At 39.0% G+C, this 13,707-nt stretch overlaps 1 protein-coding gene across 9 annotated transcripts in view; it reads left to right on the top strand.

Annotated features, from left to right (window-relative positions):
* Nucleotides 1–13,707, top strand: part of BACH2 (BTB domain and CNC homolog 2) — a 418,232-nt gene that overhangs the window by 327,254 nt on the left and 77,271 nt on the right. For all 9 annotated transcript variants that reach the window (XM_064289003.1, XM_064289005.1, XM_064289008.1 and 6 more), the window contains one exon: nt 9,332–9,586. In XM_064289003.1, the coding sequence (XP_064145073.1) occupies nt 9,344–9,586 (243 nt within the window). In that variant the 5' untranslated portion in view covers nt 9,332–9,343. The remainder of the gene's footprint in view (nt 1–9,331; nt 9,587–13,707) is intronic.

The raw sequence follows: 13,707 nt of genomic DNA, 5'->3' as shown, positions 1-13,707 counted from the left end.
GTCTTAGAATCCAAAATGAAGCTAGTCTTGCTTGGGAGCTGGAATCTGGTTATCTACCCACTGCCTTTGCTTTACCACTGTTAGTGATTACTTCTGCCTAATGGGGCAGACCGTTGCTACTCTGAAGTAGTCAGGCCCCTGCTCTGACCTCAGTGGAACCCTACACAGCGTTCCCAAGTGACATATTCTTTTAGTTCATACTCCCTTGCTCAGCCATTGTTCCCAGAACAAATCTCTAGGCTAAGATGGCAAAGACCAGAAGAACTAATAGCATCAGTTTCACATATTGTGCTGAAATCGTCTCCTGGGTAGGCTTGGATTCCCCATTTCCTAAAGGTAATTTTATTTCAAAGGACTTCTTCTCCCTTTACCCAGGGACACTCAGGTCCGCCCAGACTAAAAAAAAAAACCCAGACAGATCTCCCTAATTTGCAACCTATGGGGAGCAAGGGTTGAGGTCCTAATTCCTTTTCTCCTAGAAGGCTTTAGTTTCCTTATATATATTGTCCACCCCATTTCATCTCTGCAGAGACAGTTTTGCTAAGCCATGCAACATCAAATGAGGCACATAAATTGTCTTTAGAACATCAAAGAAAGCTAGCTTCTCTCAGTTAAAAACGATAGTATCCAATCCCTATGAGCAGTTAGGTATATTTCTTTTATAGATTCCTGGATGCATAGAATTGTGTATCTGTAAGAATTTTGCTGGTCTTCTATTCCAAACTTTTCATTTTACAAACATGTAAGTAGGCCCACAGAAAGTTAGGTGATTTGTCCAAATCCACAAACTGGTCGGTACCAAAGCTGGACCGAAAGCCCTAGACCTCTGGTCTACTTGTTTCTTCACTGCACCTTACTTTCATTTCTCTCTTTCTTTCTTTCATTTCATGTTTCACTAAAGAACTTAGGGCTTTGTATCCTTCATACCATGCTTCCCTCCTCTTGGTGCAGGTGCATTAATATGTATTGCACCATAAATGTGTTAGAAAAAATGAGACATTCTTTATAAATCTCCCATTTCTTATGAATTAAGCAACCATCTAAGTCCTAGCACATTAATTGTTTCCACTCAGTTTTGAGTACCTGCTTACATGCAAGGTATTATGATAAGAAAAAAACTCAATAAGTTTCTACAGACTAATTGAGAAAACTGAACGTGATCAGAGAAAAAGCAATATTTTAAGAACAGAAAATGGAGTAAGTAAATCAAACTTGAGACCCTAGATGGGAGATAAGAAAATCCTGAAAACTGTCCAAGGAAGTGAAGGCTCAGTACAAAGCCAGAGTGGAAAATATTTTGTCTTCTTACTACACACATAATAAAGTATTTAGCAGCAATTTCCTAGGCGTAAACAGAAGCCATATAAACTAGATCCTACCCTATGGGTTATGGCCATTACAACTGAATTGTGTCATTTATAATGTTATTCTGGTTGCACAGAAAGTGAGTCTATATAATAAAGCTTTATCTTTTATTGGAATACCCTAAGGACTAATAACTTTTCTTTGCAGAAATACTGTTATAATAAGGTATTAAATAAGGTATTAGAAACTATCATTTATAGCTAACTTTATACTATATGGTTAGCAGTTTGATAAACTAATGTTTGTAAAGTGTTTAGAGTAATTGTAATATAAAAAAATTAATTCAGGACTTCTGCTTTCAGCCAAGATGGAGTAATAGGTATTAGAGTTACTCTCCTGTCTAAAACAACTGTAAAAACAGATGACATATATGAAACAATGGTTCTCAAGACATTGGACACCAGGCAACAACAGGTAATGATCCTTGAAAGAAGGAAAATAAACAAGCTGAGGCCATCTTACTGCTTTGAGAGTTTCCAGGCCATGCCACAGGAAGGGAAAACCAAGGAAGAAGCTGGGAGGTAGAGCTGAGAGTGCGGGAAGACTATGGTGGCTAGAGTTCAGAGGGCAGAAGAGAGGTCTACACAGAAAAAGAACTTCAGATATCTGCAGAGGGCTTCCCTGAAATATTAAACAGAGAAATTGATCAGCACATGCGTGTGAGGAAACTACCCAAGGATGGGAAAAGAACCACCCAAAAGGATTAGAAGGAATAGTAGTCCGAGCTCACAGAGGGCCAGGAATAGTGCCTATTTCTACCACTCAGAATAGAAAACCACATAATTCAAGAGGCATTGAATAAAGTACTCAGAAGGGTCTTGCATAAGTTATGGTGAATAATTAGCCCTAGACTATGTGCTGCTGTTACCACTTAACAAATCTCAAATGCAAGAAGTAAAAGGATTCAATTTTTTCCAAGGAATTCAGCTGAAGCCTAGAACAAAGCTCAAGATTATTTATAGGAATACAAAAATATCCAACATCCAGTAAGATAAAATTTATAATGTCTAGTATTTTTTTTTAGTATACAATTAAAAATTTACAGTCGTGCAAAGAAACAGAACAACATGATTCACAATGAGGAGAAATAGCAATAAATTAAAACTGAACCACAGTTGACACAGATATTAGAATTAACAGATGAGAACATTGAAACAGCTATTATAGCCATCTAAAATACATCTATTGGTTCCATCATGTTCAGAGCAAAGGAAAATGAAGAAAACCAAAGGCACAAGGAAAATATTAGTCCAAAGGACTAATGGACCAAATGAATCACAGTTTCCGTCAGCCTGAGCCCAGAACTAGATGGTGCTACCACCACCGACTGGTCTGACAGGAACCACAATACAAAGTCCCTGACAGAGAGAGAGAAAAATGTAAAACAAAATTCAAACACACAAAAAAAAGACCAGACTTACCAGTCCAACAGAGACTGGGGAACCCATGAGACTATGGCCCCTGGACGTCCCACTAACTCAGAACTGAAGCCACTCCCAGAGTCCACCTTTTTATACAGGCTTCTAAAACAAACAGTAATACACTTGAGGAACGTACTTCTTAGTTCAATCAAGTATACGTGACCAAATGGGCAACATCTGCTCCAAAGCAAAGACAAGAAGGCAGGAAGGGACAGGCAAACCAGATGAATGGACACAGAGAACCCATGGCGGAAAAGGAAAGGGGAAGAGTGATGACACATTGTGGGGATTGCAACCAATGTCAGAAAACAATTTGTGTATAAATTTTTTAATGAAAATGAATTTGTGCTACAAACTTTCACCTACAACACAATAAAAAAAAAAAGCTATTATAACTGTATTCCAGATGTCCAAGAAGTTAGAGCAAAGATTGAACATGTTAAGTAGAGACAAGGAAGATATAGAAAAAGACCCAAGACAAACTTTTAGAGATGAAAACCACATGAATAAGTTGAAAATTACACACTTGGAGGGATTAATGGTAGGTTAGACATTGCATAGGAAAAGATTAGTGAACTTGAAGGCATAGCAATAAAACTGTCAACATAAAACACAAATTCTCAATATCTGAGATGTGAGAAGTGATATCAGTACATATTCTAACAATATTAAAAGGAAAACTAAGGAATATTATGTTCAACTTTATCCAATACATGAAGTAATTTTTTTTTCTTTTTATGAATTTGTACCTAAAGAAAACTTCAGACACGGAAGACTTTACTACCAAACATGTAAAGAAGAAATAATACCAATTCTACACATAGTGTTCTAGAAAATTAAAGAGGAAAAAATACTTCCCAAAGTATTTTGCAAGACCAGTATTACCTTGATACTAGAATCAGATAAAAAACATTATTAAAAAAAGAAAACTTCAGACTAATATCCCTCATGAACATAGATGTAAAAACTCTTAATACAATGTTAGCAAATTGGATTCAACAATTAGATTGAGGTAAATATATCGTGACTAAGTAGAATTCATCCAAGAAATCTGAGGTTGGTTTAACATTCAAAAATCAATCAATGTTATTCACCATATTGACAAACTAAAAAAAAAAAAAAAAAAACTAACAAACTGTAATCACCTTAGTAGATGGCAGAAAAAACGTTTAACAAAATCCAACATCCAATCCAATAAAAACAACTCTCAACTCAATAAGGGCATCTATGAAATGCCTATTGGCAACATCATATATAATGGTAAAAAACTGAATGTTTTCCCATAAGGTCAATAACAATGCAAGGATGTCTGCTCTTGCCATGTCTACTCAAAGTAGTGCTGGTGGTTCTGGCCAGTGAAACAAGGCAAGAGAAAGAAATTAAATTCATCCAGATTGGAAAGGAAGAAATAAAATATCTTTATTCTGTAGAATATAATCTTCTATGTAGAAAACCGTATGGAATATATGTACGTACATATGTTTGAAAAAGCTGCAGGAACTAAGTGAGTTAAGCAAGGTTGAAGGGTGCAAGACCGATACACAAAAATCAGTTGTATCTCTGTATACTAGAAACAAAAAATTGGAAATAGAAAATACAAAACAATACCATTTGCAATTGCATCAACAATATGAATGCTTAGGCATAAATCTGACAAAAGATGTACAAGACCTATACACTACTAAAAAACATTGCTGAGAAAAATTAAAGATGACCTTTAAATACATGGAGAGATGTACTGTATTCACGGGTCAGAAGACTTAATATTGTTAAGAAAGCAGTTCTTCCCAAACTGAGCAATAGATTCAATACTATCCCAATGTAAACTCCAGCAGACTTTTTATAGACATTGACATACTGATTCTGAAATGCATATGGAAATGTACATAATCTAAATGACTTTGAAAAAGAACAAAGTTAGAGTACTAGTACTACATGATTTCAATACTTGTTATAAAGCTATAGTAATCCAGACAGTATGATATTAGCATAAAAATAAACAAATATCAATGGAACAGAGTCCAGAAATAGACCCACAAATATCTAGACAACTGACTTTCAACAAAAGAGAAAGCAAAGTCTTTCCAACAAATGGTGCTGGAACAATTGGATATTCATATGCAAAAAGAAAAAAACTAACCTTAACCCGTACCTTGTAACATCTACAAAAAGTAATTCAAAAAGAATCATAGACCTACATGTAAGAGCCAAATAAATAAAATAAATTTCTAACAGAAAACATAGGGGAAAATCTTGGTGACCTTGGCTTAGGCAAAGATTCTTTAGGTACAACACCAAAAGCATAAAAGAAAAATTCGACTGGTAGTAGGAACCCAGGGTTGAGAAGGGAGAGTATTGACATGTCATGGGGTTGTTAACCAATGTCATAAAACAATGTGTGTACTAACTGTTTGATGAGAAACTAGTTTGTTTTATAAACCCTCATCTAACCCAAAAACCAAACCCAGTGCTGTCGAGTCGATTCCAACTCATAGCGACCCTACAGGACAGAATAGAACTGCCCCATAGAGCTTCCAGGGAGCGCCTGGCGGATTCAAACTGCCGACCCTTTGGTTAGCAGCCATAGCACTTAAGCACTATGCCACCAGGGTTTCCCCTTCATCTAAAGTAGAATTAAAAAAAAAAAAAAATTCAGTTAATTGGATTTCATCAAAATGAAGATTTTCTGCTCTTTGAAAGACACTGTTAAGACTGTGAAAAGACAAGCTTCAGACTTGAAGAAAATACTTGCAAATTACATATCGAAGACTTTTTATTCACAACTCTCTACGTTCAATAGTAAGTAAACAGCCCAATGAAAAATGAATAAAAGATTTGAACAGATACTGACCAAAGAAGATATACAGATGGCAAATAAGCACATGAAAGATGTTCAGCATCTTCAGCCATTAGAGAAATGCAAAATAAGACCACAAAAAAAATACCACCGTATATCTATTACAATGGCAAAGTTAGAAAGACTGACCATACCAAGTCTTGGCAAGGATGTGGAAGAATTGGAACTCTCATGAACAGATAAACAAATCGTGGCATGTCCATATAAGAGAACAACTACTTAGCAAGAAAGGAACAATCTTTTGAAACACGAGACAATGTGGGTGAATCACAAAATAATTATGCTGAGTGAAAGAAGCCAGAATACAGAGCATATGATTCCATTTATGTAAAAGTCCAGAATATGCAAACTAAAACGTATAGTGTCAGAAAGCAGAGTAATAGTTGCAAGGCGTAGGAAATAGACTACTAAGGAAGCTTTGTAGCTGTATTTGCAATGCAGCGAATATAACTGGATAACACATTGAAGATAAGGTTTTCAAATAATTCCAACTCTTAGCGACCCATGTGTTGCCTAGTAGAACTGTGCACCACTGGGTTTTCAAGGTTGTGACCTTTCAGAAGCAGATTGCCAGGACTTTCTTTCGAGATGACTTTGGGTGGATTTAAACCTTCAACCTTTTGGTTAGTAGTTGAGCGCTTAAGTGTACCAACCTGGGACTCCACATAAGGAGACTTTGGATAGTGATGGATATGTTCATGATCTTGATTGTCATGATAGTTTCACAATTGTATTGTTGTTGTTGTTAGGTGCCACAGTTGTGTACATATGTCAAAAGATATCAAATTGTACACTGTACACCTATATGCAATTAAAACTGGTAAAAAAATGATAAAGCCCCTCCCCCAAAAAGACTCCCTAGTGGAATTCATGGTAGTTACGGGCATTATTGGAAAACTATGTTATATAAATTAAGTCATTTATTAATGCTCCAAGAATGCTGGGTTTTTTTCCTTTTTTTGTTTTTTTATTTTTATTACGCTTTAAGTGAAAGTTTGCAAATCAAGTCAGTATCTCATACAAAAATTTTTTTTCTTTTTTGCTATATACTCCTAGTTGCTCTCACCCTAATGAGACAGCACACTCCTTCTCGCCACCCTCTATTTCCATGTCCATTCAGCCAGCTTCTGTCCCCCTCTGCCTTCTTATCTCCCCTCCAGACAGGAGCTTCTCACATAGTCTCATGCGTCTACTTGATCCAAGAAGCTCACCCCTCACCAATATCATTTTCTGTCCTATAGTCCAGCCTAATCCCTGTCTGAAGAGTTGGCTTTGGGAATGGTTCCTGTCTCGGGCTAACGGAAGGTCTGGGGACCGTGGCCTCCGGGGTCCTTCTAGTCTCGGTCAGACCATTAGGTCTGGTCTTTTTACAACAATTTGGGGTCTGCATCCTGCTGCTCTCTTGTTCCCTCAGGGGTTCTCTGTTGTGTTCCCTGCTGGGGCAATCTTTGGTGGTAGCCAGGCACCATCAAGTTCTTCTGGTCCCAGGCTAATGTAGTCTCTGGTTTATGTGGCCTTTTCTGTCTCTTGGGCTCATAGTTACCTTGTGTCTTTGGTGTTCTTCATTCTCCTTTGCTCCAGGTAGGTTGAGACTAATTGATGCATCTTAGATGGCCACTTGCTAGCGTTTAAGACCCCATACGCCACTCTCCAAAATGGGGTGTAGGATGTTTTCTTAATAGATTTTATTATGCCAGTTGACTTAGATGTCCTCCGAGACCATGGTCCCCAAACCCCCGCCCCTGCTATGCTGGCCTTTGAAGCACTCAGTTTATTCAGGAAACTTCTTTGCTTTTGGTTTAATCCAGTTGCACTGACTTCTCCTGTATTGTGTGTTGTCTTTCCCTGCACCTAAAATAGTTCTTGTCTACTATCTAATTAGTGAAAAACCCTCTCCCTCCCTTCCTCCCCACATCATAACCATCAAAGAATATTTTCTTCTCTGTTTAAACCACTTTTTGAGTTCTTCTAACAGTGGTCTCATACAATATTTGTCGTTTTGCAACTGACTAATTTCACTCAGGGTAATGCCTTCCAGATTCCTCCACGTTATGAAATGTTTCACGGATTCATCATTGTTCTTTATCGATGCTTGATATTCCATTGTATGAATATATCATAATTTATCCATTCATCCGTTGGTGGGCACCTTGGTTGCTTCCATCTTTTTACTATTATAAACGGTGCTGCAGTGAACATGGGTGGGCACATATCTGTTCGTGTAAAGGCACTTATTTCTCTAGGATATATTCCAAGGAGTGGGATTGCTGGATTGTGCAGTAGCTCTATTTCTAGCTTTTTAAGGAAGTGCCAAATCAGTTTTCAAAGGGGTTGTACCATTTTACATTCCCTCCAGCAGTGTATAAGTGTTCCAGTCTCTCTACAACCTCTCCAACATTTATTATTTTGTGCTTTTGGATTAATGCCAGCCTTGTTGCAGTGAGATGGAATCTCATTGTAGTTTTGATTTGCATTTCTCTAATAGCTAAGGATGGTGAGCATTTCCTCATGTATCTGTTAGCTACCTGAATGTCATCTTTAGTGAAGTGCCTGTTCATATCCTTTGTCCATTTTTTAATTGGGATATTTGACTTTTTGTTATTGAGTTTTTGCAGTATCGCACAGATTTTAGAGATCAGACACTGATCAGAAATGTCATATCTAAAAACTTTTTCCCAGTTTGTAGGTAATCTTTTTACTCTTTTGGTGAAGTCTTTGGATGAGCATAGATGTTTGATTTTTAGGAGCTCCCAGTTGTCTAGTTTCTTTTCTGGTTTTTGTACATTGTTAGTAATGTTTTGTATTCTGTTTATGCCATTTATTTGGACTCCTAACGTTGTCTCTATTTTTTCTTCTGTGACCTTTATCATTTTAGATTTTATATTTAGGTGGATGTTGTTTTTTAAAATATGTAAATGGACACTATTTAAAGCAAAGACCCCTTTTGTAAAAGTGATCTTCACTGTTGAATATATCTTTTTTTTTTATGACTCCTGATATGGTATAAAGTGTTTCCTTAAAGAGAATATACATCAAAGCAGCCAGGATAATGACAATGCTATTCCATATCTTTTTAGGAGCCAAGCAACGATCACACTATGTTGGTTGTACTTTGTCTGAAGTGGCAAAAGAGGGTAGTTGCAATAGCTGGCTCTATCTTTTCTCCAGAACACAGAGTTTAGTTTATGTGTTAAATTGTGTGTTGTGATTAGGTATTTACTCTGCTTGGGATTTTAGCCAAATTCCAACTTAGGAACTTTATGTGTACTTCACCAACACAGCATTCCAAACACTTTCCTCTTTACACAAATCTCAGTTAGTACTTGAATTGGGACTATTTGTAAATAGCAGAAGTTCTTTTTCAGCCTTATATCAAAATCAGAATTACAAAGTTTTGAAGTACCCACATGCTTAAAATTTTTTAGGTGTTCATTTAAAAATCTGGCTTTGTTACCATGGGCTAAGTGATGCATTGAGTAGAAAGGCTAAAAGTCACCGATAAACCGTGACTTTCCAGATAAGTTTTCTGAGCTCATTGTGCTAACCGAGCATGAACGTGCTGATTGGCAATTCTGCTCCTTTCTGATGGCTCATGGCAGTGTGACACAGGAACCGTGATGTCATCTCTCTCTCCTCTCTCTCAGACTGTGATTTATATGGTGACTTGGCCTTTCTTTCTTTCTTTCAGGGTGTGAACGGCATGTCTGTGGATGAGAAGCCTGACTCCCCCATGTATGTGTATGAGTCCACAGTCCACTGCACCAACATCCTCCTGGGCCTCAATGACCAGCGGAAGAAGGATATTCTCTGTGACGTGACTTTGATCGTGGAGAGAAAGGAGTTCCGGGCCCACCGGGCTGTGCTGGCCGCATGCAGTGAATACTTCTGGCAGGCGCTGGTCGGACAGACGAAACATGACTTGGTGGTCAGCTTGCCTGAGGAGGTACAGTTGTTTGGTTTGTTTGTATGGTTGTCAATACAAGTTTATTGGCTTATAGAAAATTGGCTAAGTGGGAGCCAGAAGGTAGACCCTATGCCACATTCCCACTCAAGGGCTCATGTCGAAGTCACCACTCATTAGGTTTGTGGTGTAACCAGTTTCTATGTGATGCACTTAAAGTGTTAGAGTCGCGAATCTGAACAGAGTATCTTACTTTAAGGGAACTGAACCTTACCTGTGGCTCATACTCACTCGTAGTTTCTAGTTCAGTTACTCTTCAGGTTTTGAGTAGCTCAACCAAAGTTTGGTGCAGACGTAGATGTGGGATCTGAATCAGTGTGACTGTTGCTATGATTTTGCTCTTTCAGATGGTTTAAGGATTGCTAGATTTCCCTTGAGAGACAAAGAATGAAAGAATTCACAGCACCTTCCCTGCTTGGGGAAAGGTAAAAGCAACCAGTAATTTTCACAGTTAGTGTAGTAACATTCTGAGAAGTGTAAACTTGCTTTACTCACCATTGTTGAAAATACCCTACTTGGGTTTCTTACTTTAGTGAACCTGGTCATTTCTGTACTTTAGGGTAGCTTGAACTTCTGTCCGGAGATGACATTCAGTGAGATGGTTTAAGCTGTAAGAAGTCAAAGAAGGGGCTTCACAATGGCAAGCTGTTAAATTGTCACCCTTTGAACTCTGTGTACAATTCCTCTTCTTCTTTCATCCTAATACTAAGCATTCTGAGGCCTATGTTCACGACAGAGTCATTCCCTGTGACTTAGGGCCACCATCAACAGTTGTGCAGGCTATGCATTGCAAAACCTGCAGAGGTGCAATGTACATACATAGTTTATGTGAGTGGCCCCCGAGTCGTGCAGTGTGCCACTGAGCAGCTCTTCACTGCAGCCTAGGAGAAGCCAAAGACACCATCACCCTTACATGAGGTGCTAATGATTACAAAAAAACTCATTGCCGTCGAGTCGATTCCAACTTATAGTGACCCTACAGGACAGAGTAGAACTGCCCGATAGGGTTTCCAAAGAGCGCCTGGTGGATTCAAACTGCCAACCTTTCGGTTAGCACTGTAGCTCTTAACCACTGCACTACCAGGGTTAGCACTAAATCCCAGGCTCACAAACCCAACTCTTCCAGAGGCCTGGCAAATAATGTAATTGGGTAAAGTGGTATGGATGAGTAAAGTCATATAAACTAGTAAAAATATAAGTGTGCATAAGACAGTAGGGAGTTGTGAGGAGGGCACCTGCTCCACCAAAAAGCACCCAAAGTCAGCATAAAAAACAAACAGGCAAATAAGACAGGCCCTGGGGGCCACCAGGTTCCAGTCACTCGTTAAGCAACATCTGCTGTTGCCACTGCACAGCAGGAGAGTGGCCAGCTGATAACATGAGAACTGCATAGGCGTTCAGCATTTTCACATTAATATCCTTTTTATGTACTCACCATAAAACGGTCCATTACCACTAACAAACAGGGAACTAGAAAGATAGACATTACTAGAAGCAAAATGACAAATCTGCTGAAGATGATGTAACTGGGGCAGAGGTGGAGCTGTAGAGTTGTGTACCCAGTAATGTGGCAAGGCTGAGGAATGGCAGCTGTGGTGTGACTGGGTAAGCTCTGAGCTAGATTTTCCTCATCTCCACTAATTTTCCACTAATAGGGGAATACTTAACCCACTCAGTTGCCGTGAGGACTATGTGAGTTGATAAATAGAAGTTCTCAGAATGGTTCCTATCCCAGAGTTGACATTCATCAAATATAAGACCCATTCTTCTTCTCTAGATGAGCAACAAGAATATATTTCTTATTTATGTGAACTCTAGAATTCTCTGGAAATATTTGGAGAACTTCCATTTATCCAGAATGGTCTTGGGTGGGCAGCAGGGCTTACGGTTAACTTTTTTAACTATAACTGTTTGAGAGCCATTTCATTTATGACGTTTTTTAATGATTTTCACAAAATTCAATTATATTAAACTATACTTACAAATTAAATTTATACTTCACGTAAGTTAGTTTCTTTCTGCTGATTCTCTTGGTACCAGCAAGACTCCTTGGATGGTTTGCCCTAAACCCAGGACCACACCCAGTGAGCTCTGGAATCCCGGTCTGGTCACTTAACCTGTCTGAGCCCTGGTTCTTATCTGTAAAAACCACTAAAATTCTGAAGTCCTTGAATTATTTATCATAATACCAGGGCAGTAAAATTTAAAGGAAATTGGACTATAAATGTATATGACATAACCTGCAAGTTTCTTTTTATATCAAATTCCTGATAACTGCTTATTTCCTTAGCACCGGGCACTCTTTAAAGGAAGAGGCCGACTGTGCAGACATCACACACAAATCTACTGTTAAACCTCTTTGATTGTTTGCAGATTGTGAGAGTTTGCCCTGTGTGGATTTTCTTTCTTCCTAGCCATGTAAATGATTATTGCCCCTACAGCTTCCAAAGCATAAAGGCATTCTGGTTGCTCATGTATCTGAAACCTTCAGATGTAACTCTATACTTTTTCTTCTTCCTCTATGAAATATGAATTTATATGGTCAATATTGCAGCAGATGGGGCCTGCACACCAGCCCCAGTGGCGTTTTCCTTTGTGAATTCATTATTATCTCTGAGGCCTCCTTTGAAGAGCCCTCTCCCCTGCTCAGACCACCCACCTGTGGCCCCCGTGCACTAGGCATAGTTTTTCCTTCTTTGCTGTGTCATGCTGAAATGACCTTGCAGGCTCTGTGGTAATTACCCCACTTTGCTCAGTGAATGACTTCTTAGAATGTGAATTAAGTGGTAAATAAGCAAACAACCTAAACACTACCTTGGAAAGTAGCTGCCTGGAACTAACTGGCACTTGTTTCATAGGACGTAAGAAAAAGCATTTGATTAACTCGTTGGCCCACCTCTACACTCCCTGGCCAGCCATGCACAGTCCTTCTTGGGGGTCCAACATGGCCAAGTCTGAAAGTTTCTCCTTAGACTATGAGGCTTCCAAAAGAAAGCTGCCACCACTCCCATACCCCTACCCAGTCAGTTTAGGCCAGATCCAGCCTTTCCCTCCACTACTATCTAGTCAGGAGGTTCTACCCTCAAAGCCTGGCTACTGATGGATGACACAATTGCCAGCAAATTAGAGCCTCTCATAGTGTTCAGGTAGCCTCTAGTCTGGAAGTAGAAGAGACAAAAATAGAGGCCTCCTTCTGTAAGGCATGGAGTAATTGAAATGTCTTGCCTTTTTTTTCCCCCTCTCTAAAATGGAATAGCAGATATTCCCAGGATTTGTAGAACCTGAGTGTTGGCTCTCCACTGGAAAACACACCCAGGTATGTGTCAGCAAATAGCAGGAGACAAGGCATTGTACTTAAAACTTTCACTAAATGATAAAACATGTCATTTGATTTATAATTACTCATTGCCATCGAGTCGATTCCGACTCTTGGTGACGAAATTTGTTACAGAGTAGAACTGTGCCATAGGGTTTTCTTGACTATAATTTTTACAGAAGCCGATCTCAAAGCCTTTCTTCCATGGTACTGCTTGGTGGCTTCTAACCGCCAACCTTTAGGTTAGTGGTCAAGCACAAACCATTTGTACCACCCAGGGGCCTTAATTTATAATTACTAAGTGTATTTTGTGCCAAGAGATGAAGAGAAAATGGTACATGTGCCAAGCATTGCAAAGCCATTCTTCCACTGCTCATTAGGATTAAAGTTGGCTCAACAAACACCTACTTAGCTATCGCCAAGGAGACAATTATCAGGCTGGATGCCAACCATGCTGGAAGTGGCATCAAAATGGTAAAGCCCAGACTCATGGTGCGTCAAGTACAGGGCACAGGAATGGGGTATGCCTTTTAAAGACATGCAGCCCACAGTGGGTTTGCACATCAACTCCTTTCTTAAATGAGGCTGCCTTTCTTTGCCTATGTCCTTCTATACTCTAGAGAAGAGAAAGGGTTCATCCAGGGACTGGCTATAGGGCAAAAGTGAATTTGGCCACTTCAGGTGGACCTTATGCTTTTTTAGGTATATTTCAGAGTTCTGTTCACATTCTCTGCCTCTTTCTCTCTCTCTCTCTCTCTCTCTGTGTCTCTATCTCTGTCTCTGTCTC

The sequence above is a fragment of the Loxodonta africana genome, chromosome 1 (genome assembly GCF_030014295.1).
Source record: "Loxodonta africana isolate mLoxAfr1 chromosome 1, mLoxAfr1.hap2, whole genome shotgun sequence".
In the NCBI taxonomy this organism is placed as follows: domain Eukaryota; kingdom Metazoa; phylum Chordata; class Mammalia; order Proboscidea; family Elephantidae; genus Loxodonta; species Loxodonta africana.
The sequence above is the reverse complement of the archived record's forward strand: the minus strand, read 5'-3'. Positions and strand labels throughout refer to the sequence as shown.